This window comes from Drosophila teissieri, chromosome 3L, assembly GCF_016746235.2.
Source record: "Drosophila teissieri strain GT53w chromosome 3L, Prin_Dtei_1.1, whole genome shotgun sequence".
NCBI lineage: Eukaryota > Metazoa > Arthropoda > Insecta > Diptera > Drosophilidae > Drosophila > Drosophila teissieri.
Genome location: NC_053031.1, coordinates 16,967,347 through 16,990,641, shown reverse-complemented (window position 1 = coordinate 16,990,641; position 23,295 = coordinate 16,967,347). Strand labels below are relative to the sequence as shown.

The following is a 23,295-nucleotide window of genomic DNA, read 5'->3' as shown; positions in this document are numbered from 1 at the left end:
GCACCTCCCACGCCCCCAAATACTATGCTACTCCAATTACCGAGAGTTACATTGCACTTGGACGCTTTGGGCAGTGTTACGTCACATTGCGGTTACACATTTTACATCGGAAAAATTAGTAATGCGCCACAAGAATTTTAGAAGACCACATAATATCTTTAGAAATTTAATAAAGAACTTTGTTATAAGAATAGGAACTATTAGATATTACCATTTATTAAACGCCACATTCATTAGAATAAAATAAAATCTTAGTAATAAAAAAATATTTCAGCTTTAAGGAATTAGTATTTCCCAAGTTGGATTACCATTTTTCCACTGTCCTTGTAGGTGTGTGCAGTTGGGATAAGCGATTAAGGAAAACCAAAGCGTGAAACTAGGCAAAAGGGATGTCGAAAGCTGGCTCAAAGGCAGGTGGCATGCCACGGCAAGATGCCGTATCTGAAGTTGAATTTGAAGCTGAAGTTGTCCTCAAATTGAAGGCAGCAGGCGGATGCAAATTGGGGAAAAAGGGAGTAAGGAAAGTGGAAAAAAGGAAAACACATAAACAGCAAGAAAGGCGGAGAAAGCGGAGAAAGCGCGCCGGCAGTTTACAGAGCATCCTTGTGCTGTTGGCAAATTCAATTCAAATTTTGTAAGCATTAAAAATTGTTGTTGGCCTGACTGCAGAAAACTTGGGAAACTCGCCGAAGGAAAGTCGCAGAAAGCGACGCAAAATAAAAGTGATTGTAAGTGCCAGCAGCAGCGGGGCGGCAGACGAAGTGGAGGGGTTGGGGAAAACGGCAGAGAAAGCGGCACAAAAGCAGGAAAATTTATGAAAAGATAAAAGACGCAGGCGTTCATTCAAACATAACACACACAGATACACACGCCCACACACCCACCCACACACCCAAACTCAGGTGAGGACAAGCAATTTTAAATGGCGGCAGGCGGCCTAAGTACACTATAAAAAACAAATACTAGTAACTACGTAGACCACTGAGCTGCAATATTCATCTCAATAATATTTAATTTATTATAGGGAAGTCCTGATCCTTCGAATGTCTAGTACAATGCCTTGCAAACTTATTTCTTTCAATTATTTTCCGAGTGTAGGAGTGTTGAGAGGAGGCAGTGCAGGGGAACGCGTGGGGCCTGCCCCGTTTGGCGGCTGCCACTTGAGGCCGCATTACTTCAACTTTGAAGATGCTCGAACGCCTTGTGCCTTGCCTTCGACGCGGGCGACACCTAGCGTGCGCAGCTGGAAGCTGCATTCGGTGGCAGGACGAGCAGTTCTCGCAGGACGAAAGGGAAGGAAGGTCCTGCGGCCCACTGTCCTCCTCCAGCAGCCCCAGCATCTATGCTATGTAATATGCAAACAGATTTTTTTCACTTTCATTGGGGATGTTGTGGCTCCCCCCATACCCAAACCCACACCCGCCACCCCCTCGCCAGGCCAGGCCTCCTTGTTGCTTGTTTGCGGCAAACACAACGCCCGCGTGCACCCAACCCCCCCTCCGGACCACAGAACGTTTGCTGAAAAGAAGTTTTTTAGCAACTCAGCAGAAAAAGGAAGCACGATGAATGCGAGGGGGCTCGAAGGCTTTGGCTTTGTCTGTGGCAGCACATTTTGAAAGTGTCCTCGCCAGTGGGACAGTGTTGCCTAATGTCATGTGCACTCCACCCCACTCCACTCCATCCCACAAACCCCCCTGAAACTACCCCCCTGCCCGCCCGGCCTGCCACCCTTTGTTTGAGGGGTGGCAATAAAAACACGCAACAAAAGCTGAAAGCTGCAACACACAAAACATTTAATCACACTTTGCACAACTTGTTGAAAATGCAAGCTTGCAGCTACCCCTCCCCCAATTTGCCACCCCCGCCTCCCTTTAGCCCCCCACTTTCAAGCACCCCCTTTTGTGCTGGGAGCTGTGGGACCAATTGGCAAATTAACTTTCAATTCAATTCAATGGAAGCATTTGAAAGATACATTAACACCTGCCCCATAGACCAATTGAAATCGTGCACAGAGAGAAAAGTGGGGGTTGTTGGAATTTCCCAACATCAGTTGTATGGATTTCGAAGTAAAAGTAAAGCCTTAATAAAGATTTCAATGGAAATGTTATTTTAAAATAAGTTCGCTTATCATTTAAATATTTATCATTTATATCACTGAAGATGCTTTTGAAATTATACATTTTTTTAAGTGCTGCAAGGGAACCAGAAGGAGAAACAGAAACCGATAACGGTTTAGATAAAGAGGGGTTTAGTGCATGACACGCCCCTTTGGGCGATCCCGTTGGCCTTTTGATTTGGCTTCTGGTAAACCCGATGACTCGTATTGTATTCCCCGAGTGTGTGTGTGTGTGTTAAATTGAAAAGGTTAATCGAGTCAAATTTGTAATGATAATTCATTGGTTTTTGACTAGGAACATGTAATGTTCAAGGATATAGTTCAACTTTAATAAGTCGTTTAATATCAGTTTAATTATTGAAATAAACTAAGTTCTGATAGATTGTTTGTCTCAAGACTTAAAGTAAACTTGTTAAACCATTGTCTGTGCATTGTTATGCATTGCTTTGCTACAGAAATTATTTTCGCTGGCAGTTACATCCCCGAAAACTAATATCTTCATCTCTGCGTCCTGAGCCATTTCCGCTCGTATTGGCCGTAACTCAATTTCCCTATAGCAGTTATTATGATGGCCCGTGGAAGAGGCGGTACGCGCGGCTTATCAACGACCGAGGCACTAAATCAACTTCTGCCTCGATGCCCCATTAACCCCGCCCCCGGAGCAGAGCAGAGCACAGTTGTTACCTATCCCAGATAACCCCCAGATGCCCCACCTTTTGTGCGATGTCACCAGCAGCATTCTGGCAGGACGAGAGATAAAGCCAAGCCAAATCCAGGACGAAATCCACATCACAACAATTTGCCGACGCTCTTAAGCCGTTCCGAGAAAGGACTGCGAAATATGGCAGGCGAAAAAATAAAGAACAGAATGAATAATTGCCAATATGCCACAAATTATTTCAAATGAAATGTGAGTCCCAACCACAAACGAGCTCGTAAAATATGTATTTATGATTTATAAGCACACACATAACAACACAAAAAAATTGCACAAAAAAGCGAGGGAAGCCCAAAAAAATAAGTACAAATATATATTGTGCAAGGCAACATCGTAGATAAAACTTTGACAGAATTGGGGGCGTGGTCGAGGGCGTAGTTGCATTGAAATGCAAGCGAAAGAGTTCGGGCTCGCAGTCAGAAAGTTGGCACAGCCAATGAGATAGATTTTGACATGGACGGAGGCCAAGCAGAAGCCACTTAAGCAACGTCCTGCCGCCCCTCGTCCTTTGAGTCCTGGGGCAACTGATCCGCCGGAGTAGATTGCCAAACGTCAGGACACGGCGGACGCAAAGGTAGCAAAAAATGCGGCAAGTAATGGGTGGTGGGCAGCGATACCCTGTGGAAGCCTCAAATCAAACGCTTATATTATTTTCGAGGGGAAATCAAACTTTATTTTATTATTAACCGATTAACAAGGGGAATAAGTTAGGTTGATCAATAAAATAAAATGGCACCAAATTCCATTTAGAAATTTAAGACTATAGTGATTCCAAATATAGTATATCCTTGAAGAGAGAATTCAGAAAGTCCTGGAATATAAATTAAATTGTATATCCCTTAAAAATCTTTTTCGCTTTTACAAGACAAAAAATAAATCTTTCTTGGAAGCTGGCAATCAACGTAGTCCAAGTATTAAGAACACTCAGCAAGCAATGAATGCATTTTATCAATATACACCGGACTATCATCGTACAGGGTATCACTAACTTAAGCTAAATAGAACTGCCTGCGTTTGCGTTTCCGTTTCCCAGCGGTATGTGCAACGGCCAATGTTTGTGGCACACACAAAAAGGAAAATTGAAAGACAGCCAAGGCGGGAAAGGAAAGCGAAGGGAAAGGCCAGCGAGTCCCGGCCGTGAGAAAAAAGGGGACGGCGATAAAGCGGCCGAAAGTCGAAAGAGCATTTGCAATAATAATAAGTTGTTTACGGCGCGTGAGTTAGCATCAAAACAAGCGCTGACATTTAGGGGCGGACACGAACACGGACTTGGTAAATGGACACGGAGTTTGGACTTTGGACATGGCCGAAAGGATGTGCAAGGAGACATGCAGTTTGCGCTGTCTGGAGCCCTTTTTTGGCCAATTTCTGGCCTGGCACTTCCTTGAAGAGCTCGCCGAAGTGGCGCCATCTGGCGTGGCTGTTCCGCAACTCGGCAAAAAGCTTGACGCCATTTTTATGAATGAAAAGCGCTTTCCACGCGCCGAAGCTCGAAGAGCGCATTTAAGAGAGCCGCGCGCTTAAGAGAGAAGAAGAGCGGCAAATGGAAATATTCTCTCTTTGTTTTTGTCACTGCCGCTGCAAAAATTCAGCAGGTTGCAGTTGCAGGTTGCGCGTTGCACGTTGCTGCCGTGTTTTAGTTTTAGTCACGTGCCAGGCTTCAAATCAAACAGGATGATGGCACATTAAAGCAGCGTTTTGCACGACTAACGAGTTGCAACTTCGTGGCTGCAACTTCGTGGATGCAATGATTGCTGCCCCTGTTGTTCTTGCTGCGGGGTCATGCAACTTTAATATGTAAACAACACCTCCCCCTGTCTGTGTGTGCGCCGGTGCAAGGGTGTGCGTCTACCGGAAGCAGACGTGTTGTGACACGCTTTGACTTGACCTCAGTAGCAGCGGCAACAACAGTGGCAGCGGCAGCAGCAGCGCTAACAACATCTGCAGCTGCAACACCAGACAGACTAGAGCCATAAACGCACGTCAATCAGAACCAACTGCCAGCTGACATTATAACAGAAGACCAGGCAAAGACCGCCCGAACTGCCAGTAAAAACGCAGCAGCAACTTGCAGCAGCAGCTACATAGCTGCAACATCAGGAAGCGGCAACAACCATCCGTGTTGTCTGCAACAACCGAAACAATTTTCGGTTATGCAAAGGAGCTACACAAATTTTTGGTCTGACCCAGTTTAAGGCCAACCAACAGCGCAGAGGAAGGCTCACTCACACAGACACAGGCACAGGCACAGACAGCGCGTTACGTGAGGTCCTAGCCGATTGCGGGTGGCTTTTGGCTAGACGAAGACCCGCGTACAAACATATATACGTGTCCGTATATATCCGTGGAACACAGGAAGTCGGGACAGAAGTGGCAGTGGAGTAGTGGATTCAGCTAGGAAGACACGTAGCGCACAATTTCGTAATAACTTAATCGATGTCGACTCCGGCAGGATTTCCACCATCTCTTCGATTTTTTTGTGCCGCATACCCTGGAAGTTATTGGAGCTCATCTGTTGTGACAGATATCTCTCAGATTCAGCAAAGATTCTATTAATACCGAGATATTTGAATAACAAGGCACTCTATTAATGATACGAGTAGGATCAGACTTATAAGACTTAACTAGGATAAGATTACACATAAACATTTTCAAATAATAACCTTCAAACTGCAGTCATAGATGTAAGGGCTTTTTAGGGTGGCAAATAAAGCACATGAAATGAAATTGAAGAAAAAATTGAACTGAATGTAATAAATTGGTTTTTTTTTTTTAATCTTGAAAAGGGTATCCGGTGTTCGGAGGTCCCGAGAAATCTGCTGCATGCATTTTCTTCATTTTTCCCCGTGTGTGTGCGAGTGTGAGAGTGTGCGAGAGAAGCCTATCAAGTAGGAGCTTGGCTTTGGTAGCAGGCAGGAAGTTGGCAATATATTTGACTGCTCTGCGAACGGAAGCGCAGCTAGGGCCCCTGACAATGGTGCGGTGCCTTGCCTCCTCCTAATGGGGAAAAGTGGGAAAATGGGAGGGCTGAAGGGCTGTGGTGCTGGAGGGCTGGGGGAGGGGCTGAGCCGAGCTGAGCGGTTAACAACCGTTGGGGAAAATGTCACTTAGAGGCACTGCAGCCGGCAGAGTCTCAAAAATAGAAAGGAAAACGGTGAAAAACGGGCTGCGAGGAGAGAAGGGAGAAAGGAGCAAGGAGAACAGGAGCAACGAGCTGGAAACAATGAAGGCAAAAGTTGTCGCTGTTCAGTGGTTTTTGGTGCGAAGTTCGGTTTGCTGGAACTTCTAATGAGACCGAGCTGGAAGCAAAGATATCGAAGTGGCTTTCATTATTGAACTCGGACACTCGAGGATAAGAATATTTACCTTTGCCGTGTCAAAATTGCCTGGCACCAAACAAACTGGCCACGACGAAGGGACAAAAAACTTGCACTTGTTCAAAGAAAATCGGAGCTGTAGAACCAATATAAAGGTTGAAAAGTGCACAGGAAAAAGTTTATCCCATCTTCAGGACATCTTTTTCTTATTCGTCAGATGTATAATATTCGAGTAGCTATTCCAAATGCAAATAAACTATGAAAATGAGTCTTAACCGTTTGTAAATACTTAGGTACAATCTACGATAGGAATAAAATGTCAATTAAAAGAAATATAAAACGGTTTTATGTTACAGTCGTCGATTAAGATGCACGACTTTTAACCGGAGGTTAATACATTGAGACAGTCTAGCCTAGGACAGCATTTCCAATACGGTTTTATGTTAACGTTAAACGGAGACGTCTCGTAAAATATAACAGGCGTTTAGATGGTTTAGCTACCCAAATATAATCTACCTGGTGCTGAAATTAAGATGCCAATAATAGCGTCAAGCCGTTTAGGTGGCATCTTTTCTCCGTGTGGGAGACGTGGCTCTGCAATTGAAATGGGCCCAAAGACACACCGAAGGCAAGGCCCAAACAACAAACACATAAAGTCGATAACCCGGCCAGGATGGCGAGTGTGTGTGACGTGAATCGGAGGATATATGGAGGAGGAGCTGCAGGAGCTGCAGGAGCTGTGTGCTGCAGTGGCTCGACTTTTGTGCCCGACTGTCTGACTGCCTATTTGCTCGTCTGCTTTGCCTATTTTCAGTTTTTTTTGCGATTTTTTTGTTCTCTTATTCGCCCAGCTCAGAACTTGCGACTTATGACTTCCCGAGCCGACAAAAAGAGCCAAAAAAAGGAGGGAGCCGCCCAAATACATGGAAACGAGCGACTCCCCCAAGTTCGGTGTTGACATTCACAGCGCTCATTAAATGTGCTGCACCAGGACCATCTCTCCATCTTTTGCAACTAAAAGTTGCTAAAGTTTAGTTAGCTGGGCTGCTCGTGAGTATTTGGCCAAGTCATAATGTTCTTGTTAAGGTTGAGCAAATTGAAAAGCCAAGAGGCGGCATGCCGGGCTTTAATCTATATTTTAGGATCCCCTTCACTATTACCCCTACTTACCCTCTGCTGCTATAATAATAATAATAATAGCTTGTTGTTATTGCATAATTTTAATGTGTCGTCCTTAATTTAAATGCTTCCGCTGCACACGGAGCACGAGGCGAATCCTTGGCAACGTCACGACATGGCCCCGACTTGTATCCTTCCGCCCACCTCAGCGAACGCCCCGTCTCTGTCTACTGCCCTCTGCCCCTCTCTTTCTAGCACTATCCCTATCCATGTGCCTGTGCCTGTATCCTTGCCCTTCTGTCCGCATTGTCGTGTTCCGTTTTTGGCTGCCAAAAAATTGTCTATTAGTTGGGCCAGAATGAACATTCCATAATAATGGCATATGACAAGCGCCACATGCGGCTGCAATTGAAGGCGAAAGCCGGCGGGGCGGAGATCGCCGCTGATGGTAGATGGTAGTTGGTAGATGGTAGTTGCTAGATGGTAGATGGTAGGTACAGGATAAGGCTGGATGCTTATTAATTTAAAATTTACGTAGCATGCACTTAGGCGCCGGCTTGAAATTGCAGGTCCCCAGCAAGCAAGCAAACCGGTTGAAATCTCCGCAGCCAAAACGGTTTTAGGGGCCCAAAGGCTACACGACATTTTGATACTTCGTACAAGTTAATTAATTGTTGGCAGGACCGAAGCGAGGAGCAGTCCTGCAGCCCCGTTGCCTTTTGCTCCTCACTATACATATGTGTGCATATGTGTATACACACATGCACTATATATTCAGTGTCACTTGTGTAAATATTCAAACCAGCTACGCCCCCCAAAGTTGATAGCCAACACGAGAAGGCGGCGGAAAGATGAAGGAGCATTCGCTGCAGCGGGTGAAACAACAACGTGTCTAGGACTAGGGCCAAAGGCGCAACAACATGACCAGCAGTCCAGGACATTCGCACTCACAGCAGGGATCAAAAAAATAGCACCAAGTTACAGATAGTTTTTAACAAAATAATAGCAGCCGTATATAGAAAGTAAGATGAATGTTGAACTCAGTTTATAATGATATATAAAAATCTTAGCCAAATATCTTTTTTAAACTTTAAATTAATGTGATAACATTTAAATTCAGATTTAAAATTTCATGAATATGCTACAAATAGATAACTGAATCTAAATTAAAACGTAAACCGTGCTAATGAAAATTCTGAAGTAAAAGGGGCTATGTTAAGTTTAATTAAGAAAAATATTTTACAAAAACTTCATATGCAACAACTTGGAAGCCTAAGTCCAAAACTTGGTCCGCACTGCTGTTATTCTGACCGCAGCTGTTCGGCTGAAAAACGAGACGTAGTATGCGGCATGTGTGAACTTTTTAACCAAACTCGTGCCAAAGTCAACAAAACAGCGAAACTGGAGACACAAGACGGGCCAGAGCAACCGAAGCAGAAGGAGGATGAAGTGGAGGCGTTGAGAGCAGAAGCCATTGGCCAACTGGCAGGACATTAAATGCGATGCAAAAGCGAAGGATCGCAGGCGGATGGTCGGTGTGCGACAAACCTTTCTATCGGAGCCAAGATGCGGTGGCCACAGCCTCCGGATAATCACATTCAAAAGAATATGAAGCGGGCTGCAAAAACATCGCCGACGATAGAGCGGCGAATGCAAGTGAAAAAACGAGTGCACCGGAATATAATTTAGGTAAATATATTAGTTACTATTAAAAGATCATTTTCACTTTGTTTGAACAACTCATTGCAATGACTTGCAACTGTATGTATGCACAAATAGTAGGTTTGAAAAGTCAATTTAATACTTCTTAGAATGGAAGTCACATTGCACTCTATTCGTTTTTTTCTTAGTGTAAGCGGAAAAGTAAGAGGGTGATAGTCAACGACTGTGAAAGAAACAGGAAATGTTGCACGGCAAATTCAATGCGAAGAAAGGGAAGCAGTGAACTTTGACTGATGGACGCACTGAGTGACTGACTGAGAAAAGGAAAAGGGCACGGGATTCGGATGGAACTGGAACTGGGATTGGGACTGGGACTGGGATTGGGATGATACGCAGAAAAAGGGCGGAGTGTTTCAAAACAACCGAGGAATGACTGGCTGGCTGGCTGGCTGGGGGCAACCGTCCGGCACTTATTTTATTGACAATTTTATTTTCTTCTCCTCCGCTTTTCGCCTGCCATGCTGAGCTATTTCAATTTGACGCTTCTGCTTGCGGCAAATTGTTGCTAACTGCCTCTGCCGTCGAGTGGCATAAATTAATCAGGAAATCGAACGAGGCAACGGCTACGATGATGGCGGAGGTGGAGGTAGAGGTGAAGGTGACACGCCTCCGCTGCTGCGCGCCACGCCCCCTTTTTCTCTACATCCTGAGATGGGCGTGTTTCCAAAAATTTGACAACTTTAGATTTTAAAAACCAGCGGCAAAAATATTTTCATCATCGTTTGTTTCCTGATTCAATTGCAATCGCAGGGTGGCAATCGACTGCCGGTTTTAGTTGCCAAATCGAAGAGTTATAGAGTGGCGCAAATCTAGTTTAGAATGTTAGTGGAAACTTTAATTGCTGCGCGTAAATGGTCTTCGCACTAACCCGTTTCCTAAGTGGTCAATTACCGGTTGCAGTGATTGATTTGAAGAAATCATCGTGAACCCCAGTTGAAAACAACAAATGGTATTTGTAACTACGTTCATTTACAGAACTAACTGAAGATATACTTAAATTAATTAAACTAATATCAAAGATTATCACCTTACGTTTTTTCCTGATTTTTGAAGTTGTCACATAGAATTAGGTTTAAAGCCGTAAGTTAATTATTTGCTTAAACTTTAATTGGTTTTTAAATGAACGGGATCTTTGTGATGATTCTTGTGCATAATGTTTATGGTTTAGTAATGATAATAAATACTCAAAATTTGGTTAAATGAAAACCCTCCGCCACAAATTTCACTTCTAAGTGTATGAAAAATATGAAATTCTTTTGTTTCCACTAGTGAATAAAAGAAACTCTAATAAAGCCAAAAAGCTGATAGTCTCCACAATGCGCAAAGGAAAAACAAGTTTTAAATGAAAACCCAAAAAAGAACACTTTTATAAGAATTCATAGATAAATATAAACTAGCTATCCTAAGGTCTTAGATTACTTTGTTGAATAAGTAATATGAGTAAATCGCGACACCGGCAGTTCATTGCCATTCAAAAAAAGGTTACTTGGCACCCACTTTCCTCCTCCCCAGGACATTTGATAGACAATCCCCTGGCGGTGTTTGCTCCAACCTTTTGAACTCTTTTCAGCCATCTATTGACTCTACCTGGGCAGTTTGGCGGCGTCGAAAGGAGGAGCGCTGCTCGAGAAGTAAGCCCGGATATGCACACAGCCATAATGCTCGGCGCAAACAGAGGCTCTTCTTCGGGCTGGCTTCATTTTCATTTGCATGACACAAGCTGGCGAACAAACAAACCAACAAACAAACAAAAATAATAATAATAATAAAAGGCGAGAGGGGTAAATCGGGAAATGCATATTTATTTGCTCAAAGTATCTCGGGCAGAGTCTGGTGGCGCTTTTATCGCTAAGCGGCATCGAAATGTGAGCGATATGCATGCATAGATTCTACTTCGCTCGCTTTTTGTCTTCCACTGCCATTCTTTCCATTTTTTCGATCAATTCACTTTTCTGGATGTTTTTGCTGGTGCCCCCTGCCCTGCCCTGGCTCTTTATTTGGTTATTTGTTGCATGAGTAATGTGCCGCACCGTTCTGCAGATGCAAATGTATCTGTATCTGTAGCTGTAGCTCTAGCTGTAGCTGTGTCTTTGGTGCATATATAAATAGTATTTCAGTTGAACGCACATCCGAAATAGCAGAATGCGGAGCGGGTCGCGTATTGTGTTTCAAAAATGTTGTTAAAGCTGACACAAATCACGACGAGTAGAGGAGCAGCGGAGGAGACTAACAAAAAGCCAGCGAAGGCCTTTCATCCAGACACACTCGTATCCATATGCACATAAAGATGAATGCCGAACTCTGACTCTGACTCTGACTCTGAATGTGTCCCGATCCCAAGGCAAAGCCAAAGCCAAAGCCGGAGGCACCAAAAGTCGAAGTCGAATCGGGCGGCGAGTGTTTCCAGGCGATAGCAGCAAATACGTTTTCAATGCATACAATTACTTCCAGCAAACTGCTTGCGAAATTAAAATTAAATTACGCCGGGGCGATGATGATTTCCCGGATGAAGGAGGCGGAACAACTGGAGGCTGGATGCCGCATCTGCAGACAGACGGCAAAGTTCATTAAGTTATTCGAGTATATGACTTGCTAGTTGACACGAAAGCATCACAAAGGCGGCACCTATCGGGGGCGGTTCGCAGCACTCGAGAACGTCATTAAGTAGCTAAGACAATCGTGCCAATCATTAAAAATCTTGGCCCAGCTAGAGTCAAACGCTCCTGAGTGCCTTCGGCCCCCACTGCAATGCGGATGCGTCTATTCCACTGCCCCTCATCACCATCATCATCGTCGCCATCGTCATCGCCATCATCTCTGCAGTTATCAACACGTACGCAGTCGCCAGTCGGAGACTCAGCTCCGCTCCAGATCCCGCCTGCGAGTCCGACCTGTCTAAAGCAGCCCTAACTATGCCGTTAGACCCAGTACGTTATGCGCTAGACCCGAGCGCATGTTTATAGACGCCCTAGATTAGGTCTTTGTCAGCACATTTCGAGTGTGTACTGTGCGGGAGGAGAAGCTTGGCATGTGTAGCCACAGCAGCAGGCAAAATAATAGCAAGAAGTGTATATCGATTCCAGGAGGTTACACAAATTAAATGCCAAAATTAAGATCTTTTAATTGTATTAATAATATCCACAAACACTCAAATTATATCTTGCAACTCTCAGTAATGTTTCCAGTTTTTATAAACTGGATATTCTGCAATTGAAGTTAAGTATTTGTTCGCAACTACTCGGATATGGCAAGAAACTTTATTAAAAATCTCCGAAAATGTCTGCTGCCCACCGAACTTGAATACATTTCACATAAATTATGAAATACATTTTCGGTGCTAATATCTTAACCCGAGCTGTTGGTGCGACTGTGTGCTCGAGTGGCGGTAGCTGCGAAAAATCCAAAGCATAAGCTTTTGGCGCGAGTGGAAGTGGGAGCCACTTGAGCCGGCGTTCTGCTGTTCTGCTGTTCAGCTATACTGCTATACTGCTGTTCTGCTGTTCCGGCCTCTGCCTTCAGCGCCAGAGCTGCAACTTGGCTAACAATAATACAACTAGTGGTGGTGGCCAAGAGTTCGGGGGAGTGGGTAGTGAGTAAGGGCCAGGAAAGAAATAGACTCGCAGAGCTTCTCTGAGCTCGGTTCCTTGCGCTTAAATGGCAGCTAATTGAATTGTTTGCTTTCTTCTGGTCAAAGAAAAAAACGATTTTGCTTCATTTTCGGACATAGCAGAAATAAACAGAATATTCAGGGCAGTTCCCAGCAGCATACGCAACTCAGTTTAGCGTTTTACGCGATTTTATAACTTTTGCTCGGGAGACTCAGATTTATTAAAGCCAAGTAATGCAAAGGTTCTACAAGAACCATTACTTTTTGATCGACTCACGTGCCACTCATTGACCCTTCGCCGCAATTTCCATTCGAATTGACTTTTGCGCTGTCTCGATTTCCGCCAAAGACATTTTTTACACTTGCAGCGATCCGTTTTTGGCCCCTGTTGTAAGTTCTTGTGGGCCCTTTGGCTTTTGCCTAATTTACCAGCTCCATGGGGCCAACTGGCGGCTGCCAAGAAGCGAAAATAAAAATTAAAAAAGAAATAAGACACACACATCGGCCACCGAAATGGGAAAAGATAACAAAAGAGCCGGGCAAAAAAACACTCATACCGACCAAACCAAACCAAAACTAAACGAGCAAAGGGTGTGGGGGAGGGGGCGGCATTCGTATTCGTATTGAAGAAGCCATTTGAAAATTTGAAAATTTTTTGGCACAGGTACAGGAAACCGGTCCCATACCGCCCCCGCCCCCGCCTTCGCCCCCGTCCTCGGAAAAAATCAAAAACCCAAGAGGCGGGGGGAAACACTGAGAAAGGCCAAAATAAAGAGACAAACCAAAGACCGCATTGACTGTTCAACTATACTCGTATACCCGTATATGTATGTATGTACGTGAAAACGTGTGTACAAACGTGTGTGTGGATATGCGCTATAGGTTATAATATGTTAGCGTAATGCCGAGTGGCACTCTGATGATGGGCGGAGCCAACAAATTCGCTAAACAAAAAACAAAAATGCAAGCGGTCCAAGCAACAACACAAAGCGGCGATATATGTGTGCTACAGGGTATGGGTTTTCTTTTCCTTTCTTTTTGGGTGAGCACTGCAGATACTACATACAAGGGCTCCCAAAAGGCAAGCGCATCTTGCCAGACGGCTGCAATCCCTACTTTGCAGACCTCCACTCGAGTGCCATCCAAATTCGGTTAATATGCATGCCCAGCGAGCTTTGATGGCAAGTTGCCTTTTGATTAGCCTAATGAAACTATGCGGCTGCATAAGATGTGGATGGAGGAAATCCCGCAGGGCTTCATCCCCAGCCCGCAGTTCCAGTGCATCTCGGTTTTCGTATCTGAAGTCGTCCCGCAATTGACGTCAGATTCAGATTCAGATTCGATTCGAAAAAGGGAGCAAATCTCAAGCATTTGATCAATTACAATTTCCAATTTAAACAGAACCCCGCCTTTCGATTCATTGTTGTCTCACACTGATGTGAACTCACATAAACACAAACTGAAATCAAATCAATTCGTAGCCCATTGAAATTAAGATACAAAATTTCGGTTCCTCACAAATTTCTACACATCTCGGGAGCCTGAGAAAATCAATTCTCGATTGAGAAATTGAGATATAGATTTAACTTCGGTGTTATCAGTTAAATATCGTGAAAACAAATAACTAGAATTAGAGTCGTCTTTAAAAACCCATTTAAAGTGTTTTATTCCTATGAGAATTCAAATAAAAAGAATGGAATTTAAGTTACGTTATTTATTACGACTAAGATTAAATGACTGATTAATAAAGTATTTGTATAATAATTTACTTCGCTTTAATTATATTTTAAATATAATTCATTTATTCATTAAATGGTAGCTCTACTAGTTGACTTTTCCCCATTTTAAAATTAATATTGGACTACAAAGCCATACAAAAATAATTTAACGATTTCTGTATGGCTAAAAAGATGTAGTAAAAAATGTAATATTATTTGTGGCTATGAAGTTGTTTTTGGCCCCGATTTCCCCACTTCCTGGTGGCTTTTTAGCGCAGGATTGCTACTTAACTCTTCTGCTAATTGACCCCTTTATCAGGCCCAAGTCAATTTTTAGCGCAGATCCACTAATTTTCACTCACCTGGACTTGTCTGCCAACTGAGGCCGCCAATGAACATTTTTCTGAAACGAGAAGAGCCAAGAGAAGGGAAGTATAAGATAAATGAGGCATTAGCTATATGTACGAGGCACGAGCAAAAAATTAGATAAATGTTATGGCCTGTCCAAAAGACAACAAACAAACAAACAGCGAGCTGGCTTGCTTGGTAGCTGGCTAGCTGGCGATCTCTTATCGGCTCCAATGTCCGGAAGCCTTCTCCACCAGCTTCTTCACTTTGGCCCAAACAAGAGGAGGAGGCTTGCATTGTCGAAGGTCTACCATTCTGGCCAACATGCCCCCGTCCTCGTCATTATTACCATTATCTCAATCATCATCAGCTGCAGCACTTGCAGTTCCAGTTGCGGTTGTCTGCTGTCTTCGTCATTATTTAAATCATAGAAAATAAGCCGCTTTCCCGGCATTGTTTTCGTGCTGGAAATCTCACCCACTCCCTCCCACCTTTCCACCCTGTCTCGTCTGTCCCCCCCTCTCCCCCCACACCTTCCAGGCAGCCGCTGCAGCGGCTTATGCAAAAAAAAGAAGACAGCAAATGGCCCTAATTAGGAGACTGCTCGGATGCACTTCTCACCGCGATGAAGTATTAATGTAAAGAAATTTGGAATCATTTCATACTTGGTAGGGATATCCGATCGATTTGCCAAATCATTCTTACAACAAAATTAAAATACTCAAAAGTTACTATTTTTGTACCGGTGGAAAGAAGTTATTACACATATTTTAAAGTTTGAAATTTCTTAAAAATTAATTAAGAATTTAATGAGCAGAAATATAAGGTTGGGACTTGATAGTTTCCCGACTTCGACGTAGAAGTATCAAGCATATTACCGGAATTAAGGGAGGTAATAAGAAAAATTAAGCGATAAACCATCTTAAAGTGAACTTATGAACTTTCTTGGCCGACAAACCGAGCCCCGAATGGAAATAGGCTTTTCCCCAGGGAAAGCGGGTGGAAAACAAAAGCAAAGGCTGTGCCCGAAACGAAAGTAGGCGGTGGAAACACAGTAGCAGTAGGAAAAGCACCGACGACGACGACAATGATTATGAAAACTTCAACAAACTGCAAAAGAGCGCAACAGCGGCACGAGGGGAAGTGGAGCGGTCTAACAGGGGGTGGTGACCCACCAGCAGTGGGCGGTGAAGGGTGGGTAGTGGGTGGTCCGCTTTGTAGGTGGAGGGGCGTGGCAAATGCAGTTGGAGGCAATGTTGCTGGCGACACGAAAACGAATGTAAAACACACACAAAAATGCATAGGAGCACAAATTGCAATGAAAAGCAAAATAAAACAAGGCGCTGGGGGACAGAGAGTGCAAAACTAAATGAAAATGTTAATAAAATGTGCAGCAACAAATGCAGCAGCGGCAGCAACAAAAGCGGAAAGTAAGCTAAAAGAAAAACTAAACCAAGCAACGGAAGAAGCGTCAACAACAACATCTGGAAAACGGGCGGCAGGTGGGTGGATGGGCGTTGGCAAGGCGGGGCAAAAAGTAACAGAAGTAACAGCACTGCAGAACCGTTTCGGCCTGAGTTTGCACAGTTTTGCCGGTGAAAATAGGCCTCGAATTGCAACTCGACAGGAAACCCAAAACTTTTTGCACGTTAGACTATGCCAAACAATTTGTCATTAATCAATGTTTGGATTTTCCCTGTTTCTCCGCTCGGCTTCGATTTAGGCCTCTGCCTTTCGCAAATAATCAATCTTCGTGGAAAGTAGAGACAACAAACAATATCTGATAAATGGCAAGGCATTTTTTCAAACAGAAATGCGACAGTCGAAGCGGAGTCCTGTTGAGTGCAATCAGCAAAGTTTAAATTTAAAAGTCAACAAACAGAGATGATGCCTTTAAACGCTCGTCAGCACTAGATATAATGCCTTTTTGAATCATATTAAAATACCAATAAAAATCATTTCATCGTTTCAACTTGAGGTTTCGAAGACAAACCACGGCCAAATCCACGGCTGAATCCATCCATCACATTTCGATATCTACTTTGTCACCCAGGTCCACTCACTGCTACTCACTGCCACCCACTGCCACCCACTGCTCCCATTGAAAACGCCACCAATTGAAGGATGACGCCGCCGACTGATCCGCACATATTTGTATTCATTTCATAATATTTCAGCACTGGCAACATTGTCTGTGGGCATGGGGCGCACTGCAGGTGACCTTCGGTCGCAGCGTGACAAACCCCCTCCCCCCGAGTACCGCCCCTCCCGCAGCAACCACACCTCTGGCCAATTGCAAGTGCACCAAATAAATGCGACCTTGTCCCACACAGCAAATCTGAGTCTGTGCACTGAGGCTCTGATTTTGCATTGGCTGTGTCCAGCTGCGCGACGCGTAATTGCGAACAAAATAGAAAAATGAAAAATGAAAAAAGCACTATGGAAAACCCGAAATGGAAAGCCATCGTGGGAAGAGGGGGGGCGGGGAGAGGGAGGGGCTGGGCTGGGAAGGTGTCAGTTTAAAGAGTTCAACTGAACAAATTGCACAAGATTACGCATACGCAGTGATGTCCCTCGTCAATTGTTTTATTTTTCTCTGGCCTGGCATTCAGTTTCCCGCGGGTGCCAACTTTGATGACATTTGCCTTTGTCTATGCAGATCCCCAGGCTTTGGCTTTGGGCTTCCTCCACCCGGCTTATGCAGTTTTCGCAGCTATTTACAGATTTCCCACAAGTTCGCCCCCTCAGACAATTCATTCCTGGTTGCTGGTGGATGGTGGGTGGTGGCCGGGTGTTTGGGTGTTTTGGGTGGCTCAGTGGTTCAGTGGTTGAGTGGTTGCGTGGTTTAGTGTGCGGCTGCTAAGCCCAGAGTCATAAACAAGTCAACGCAACATGTCCGATTGGTAGAGCAACCACCGACTGACATTTGTCACCCACTGCCTGAGCCTAAGTTGCAAGTCTAGTCTGCACTCCAAGAAATAAATCTGTGTGCACATCCTTGACGGATTTTTTGTTCCCCCATCCACAGATCTCTTTAAATACATATAGTGCATTTTAACAATAACAATATATTTTAAATACCAAGATAGAATTTTAAACGTATATCAATATAAGCCAGTCAACGAAGACTAAACAAATGTTTAACACTTCAAGCTGTAACATGAATAAATACCGAAGGGCTAGTAGACAAAAAAACAATAACTCAGAAATTTTATAACGTACAACATTTGGAAGACATTTCCGAATTTTTGACGGTGTATAATGATTGTTAATTCTTTGAAAAGAAAGAAAAACAAAGCAAATCAGTGCGGGTTGTTTTATTTAATTCAAACAAACTTATAACAATTTATATCTGTAGATGTTTGTTGCATCATAAGATTGGTTCAAAGTATTTATTCCAAAAGTTGATTAATAAAAAGTTTATATTAGGATTTAATATAATATTTAAATATTTAAAAGTCAATACACAAAAATGGTATTCAAAAATATTTACAAAGTATTAAATCAGCTTACATATGCAAGCTCCATTTCGAAAACTTGTTCATCAGCCATAGCATTCTATTTCACCCCTATTCGTGTTTTGATGAGAATTTATTTAACAATGTATGATTAATGCACATCAAAATCAATCAAAATGCAGCCCAATTAATGTGATTCCCTCTTTTTTGAGTGTACCGAGCTTCTATTGGCGCTCCGTTCTCTGGTCTGCTCAGCTCGGTCACATTTGCTTGCATTACGAAATAATTGTAAAGCGCACGTCACTTTTCTATAGGCCTTCGTCTGTCTATCCGTCCGCTCTCCACATAGCCCCCTCTCCCATCCCATATATCCCCCTGAAACCCCCCCACATGCCCACCTCCCCGCTGCCAGCACACTTGGGCCATTCATGCGCAAGTCGTCAGCGCCCATTCACGGTCTGTCCCAGTCACACACTGGGCGAAAAAGCGCCATCAAACATCGTGTGTACAACGCTTGATTGGAGCTGGCTGAGGTATTGAAAGGTACATTGCAAGAAAAGGGTATTAATAAATTATAAAAATAATAAATTTGAATATATGTATATGTATATCAAGAGGACATTGAATTTATATAGTTGCCCTTGGCAAGTAAACAATTAACCATTAATTAGTAACGACAAGCTCGTTGTAAATCAATTTACTATTGCTGTGTTTAAAGTTGACGGTTATGGTTTTTAAAATATTGTAGGTCGTATTTCAACGAAGATTATATTATATTTTGGTTTTACCGAAAGGCTATAAAGCTTGTAACGCGTTTGGTTATATTTTATACTTATAGTTTTCAGTAGTTTTCAGTGTAATTGTTCGGCTGCAGATCCGTACCCTGACCCGTTTCCCGGACCCATTGCCCATTTCCCATTTCCCATCTCCCATATTCCGGACCCGGACCCGGAGCGGCTTGGCTAGCTCGGTTTGGCTTTACCCTGGGCTGGGCTTTATACTTGGCGCCCGCTGATGGCTCTGCCGCAGTCGCTGCCGCTGCCTCTGCTGCAGTTGCAGTCGCAGTCGCCGTTCGCCTTGCCGCTTGTTTGCCATTCAAAATCCGTTCAGACTTTGTATGCACATCAAGTGTTGCCCTCTCGCTTCTGCATTACATTTGCATATAATACCATCTCTGTCTGCCTTTCTTTGGCCGCCTCTCGGCGCCTCTCGCCGCCCCGCCCTTCTAGTTTTTTTATCCCATCATCTTTTCTCTCTGTGCACTAGTTGACGTTTTCTATTGTGGCTTCATTGTTGAATAGAAAAATGTGCAAAATAGTAACTAAAAAAGGAAAATAGCAAAACAGCTACCCCTGCTCTCCTTTCATTCCCTCCCCCTTTCGCCAAGCCCCCCTCCTTGCCACACGCACGCCTCTTGTTCGGCTTACAACTCCCCTAAATCTCCTCTTCGCTGCCTACACAGAGAACAAATTCACACAGCTGCAGAAGTCGAAAGAGGTTTAAGATTTTAAAGTTTATTTAAATTTTTTAGTAGTATTTTACCATCAAAGAATGCTAACCCAGTCAGGGTAAAGAAATAAAGAATTCTTCACGAAACAAGAACAGTTTTCTGTTTTAATTTCGAAAACCTAAATTAAAACTAAACTCACAATAAAGAATTATACTAACAATTTGGCAGTTTAAGTTTTCTCTTTCAATTAAGATACGGAACTTGTTTAACTTTCATCTCTATAATCTTAATCCTAAAAGCAGCTAAGTTTAGTCAACTTATTCAACTCACTGCAACTCAAGCAGAATACGATGCCTGGTAATTCTAACTTTCTTTTAATTATTTCAAATCCGTCAGCTTGGAATTTTATTTTCTCCGTGCATCCCCATCGCCATCATCATCATATCCGCTGCGTGGACTTGCCGCTTACATGGAAATAAAAGTGCAGATCTTGTAACTTTAGTAATTTTTCACATGACAAATTATGTGAGCAGCGACAAAGCGGCAAGTGGGTGGTGTGGGATATCAGGGGGTGGCAGCCGGGTTGGGGGGAACTCTGCATGTCGAGAGGCCAACAAAGGGGCGCATATGGAGATACACACACGCATACAAAGGCACTCGCGCACACAGATACTCGAGGGCCAAGAAGAGAGTCTATCCAAAAGGTGCCGAGTTGTGGCATTTTGAAAGCGGACAGTCCGCATTATGCAACAATGTGGCGCCCAGCTGCGAGACTATTAAATAAAGTTGCATTAAATATGAGGTTCTGGAACTCTGCGGCTTAATAGCTCATAAATCCGTCATCAGTTGCACATTTACATTGTTATAGTATTCAGTTCTAAAGTAAATTTGATTGATCGTCTTTAACTCGTAGCTTCTTCAAAAGAATGTTGGCAGATGATTTCATTTTATGTGAACCCAGCGTTACGAAAAAGCTATTTAATACTCGGATAATGAAGTTAAGACAATGAACGTTTGGTAGATTAATATTTAAGACTGTTAACAATACAAATACATTTTGTCGCGCCCTTTTTTATAAAAATATACATTTTAGATACAGTCTGACAAATAAAAAAGCACTTAAGCCCGTGCAATCCGTACAAATGCCCTCCGAGAAAGATTCCTTCAATTTATAAATACCTGCTGCACTTCACAACCAACAACTAACTGCTCGACATTCCTAACTGCCCGTAATAGTTTTAAGCTGTTATAAAACGATTTATACAAGCTGCCAAGATCCGGACTACATACCAATGAACCGTACACACCACGACCCACCTCGTGCGCAATCCTTATCCGTTTATGAGGGAGTATCTATGAAAACCTCTGGACAATTTGACTCCCGCAAAGCCCAAAAGCAACAGCAGCGGTGACAACCACTGGGCCAGAGAAACAACAGCAAATCCCCATCCACATCCACATCCTGATGACTATCATGTGCGGCTATCAACAACATCATCAAAATGCACCAACATCCAGCAGCAGCGGCGACAAAAGGAATAGGGGAAGAACCTCTGCAATTGCTTCGTGGTTACAACCTTTTCACTCCGAAATCGAAGGGCTGCAGGGGGATGAGCGGGGAGAGCGGGAAAAGCGAAAAGCGTTGGACACAGAACCACCAGTAAAAGCTGAAACGCATCGGGAAAAGCGACACTCCACATATTCACACTGGTACAAAATACTCGTAATAAATGTGAGTAGTTTAATCTCAACCGAACTTCAAAATAAAAATGTTGAAACATTGAATCAATTATGATTACTAGCTAAAATTAAAATTAAATCTTATTTTATTATAAGGCCCTGAAAATTAATCAAAAGTTTGTTTTTGGTTACGAAAAACTAACATAAATTAAATTTTGATCTTTATTTCTATTTTTTAAAACAACTCTTTCTAAGGTTGAAAGTTGACTTTATTGTCCTACTGCAAATTTTCTTCGAGTGATATCTGTACACTTAAGTAATGTTATTGACATAAATAACCATTGAATTTGATTGTTCGGAAACTCTAGATACAGATTGGGAAATAACTTTATAAGTGACAATTGACGACATAATGTAAACAAGGTTAATAAAAAAGTGATATAAAATTAAGGAATTACCAGAAAACAAATAGTTTAAACGAATCTCTATGTATAGAAATTAGAGACATTGTACTCATATTAATATCTCAAAGTTAGCTCAAAACGGATAATTACTACCTCGACTGATGTCTACTGTGCAGAATCACACTTGCAACGCTGGAGAGCTATAGCCTAAGCTGGAACCCGAGATGGGGAATTGTGAAAAGCTGGGCCAGCGCATAAATATGCCGCCCGCCGACAATTGTCTGAGACATTCGAAGGCACAGCCCATGGTGAGTGCGTGGAGGCGCCAGGGGTTCGAGGGGCTGGGGGCCTCCAAAGGGGGTTTCCCACAGTGGGCGACTGGGGAGCTCATATGGGGGAGCAAGAACACGCAAAACAGAGCACAAATATGTTGGCGGAGAGCTGAGGAGAGAGGGGATGGAGAGCGGTAGGCGAACCTCAGACAAAGCCAGCCAACGGCGGCTAAAAATGTTGGCCAGGCGGAGGCAAATGTTTTATGTAGCACCCACTGAGAGATAGCCATGGGAGATGTGGACACAGTGGTAAAAATATTCCAAGGATCCCCTTTAATATGCTAAAAAATGCTTTTTATTTAGACCTTAAAGCAAAGAAAGAAAGCATATAACATTTAACTTATATGCAAATATTCATTCTCATGTTCCTACCATTTAAATCTTTATTTAATACTGCCAATGAAAAACCGATCTCAACAGCATTGTGCCAAAATTTAATAATGCTAACTAAATGATACAAGCAAAAAGATGACCCACTTTCAGATCCAGAGAAGCTTTAAGCTGGATAATCCAGCTGGAAAACTGCAGGATTTAAATTTTAAATGCGAAGTATTAAATGGTATTTCAAAGATTGAGTACCTAAGAAACATTGAGCTCCTCCTAAAGTTGAAAAAATTGTTGGAGAAATGGGAATACACTGGAAACGATTTACATATTCTTCCACTGTGAGTGCGGGTGAGTGTGTGTGTGTGGGAGTACGTGTGTGTGGCTGATAGTGTGCGTAATGCGAATGTGCACGAAAAAGCGTAATAGAAAAAGAACTTTACAGTTGCATCGATTTAATCGTGCGGAAAGCTAAATATGAAGGAGAAAAAGACAGGGGGAAAGTGGGGAGATCTGCGTCTGGAGCATCGGAGGGGGAGGCGGAGGGGGCTAGGGCGGCAGTGGGTCAAAAAGGGGGCGGGTCTGTGGCTCAGCCTAAATTGGGATACGCTTCGTTCGGCTCGGCTCATTTAAAGCAATTCTACTGCTGCAAAACACAAACACAATTACCAGTACATGCAATTTATAATGAATGGCGAGCTGGACAGGGGCGGTGGAAAAAGGGGCGCTAGTGAGGGGGGTGAGGGAAGGGTTGGTTGTGCAGTAGGTGGGAGGCCGTAACCCGCTGCACTTTGCGGTTCAAAGGATGCATTGTGGCCCCGTCTGCGATACAGATAGGAAAACTTTTGCGCTGTCTTTCCTCCGTTCCACTGGATTCTTCTTTCACATTTCCTTCTCCCGTTTATCGTCTTATATTGCATAACATACGCCTCGTCTTAAAAGGGGGGGCGTGGGAGGAAGCGGAGTGGTGCACAAACAGGCG

General features: G+C 43.4%; 1 protein-coding gene across 10 annotated transcripts in view; it reads right to left on the bottom strand.

Moving 5' to 3' along the window:
- Positions 1-23,295, bottom strand: part of LOC122618539 (RNA-binding protein Musashi homolog Rbp6) — a 178,461-nt gene that overhangs the window by 146,355 nt on the left and 8,811 nt on the right. For all 10 annotated transcript variants that reach the window (XM_043795047.1, XM_043795048.1, XM_043795050.1 and 7 more), the window contains exon 3: positions 14,680-14,720. In XM_043795047.1, coding sequence (XP_043650982.1) covers positions 14,680-14,720 — 41 coding nt within the window. The remainder of the gene's footprint in view (positions 1-14,679; positions 14,721-23,295) is intronic.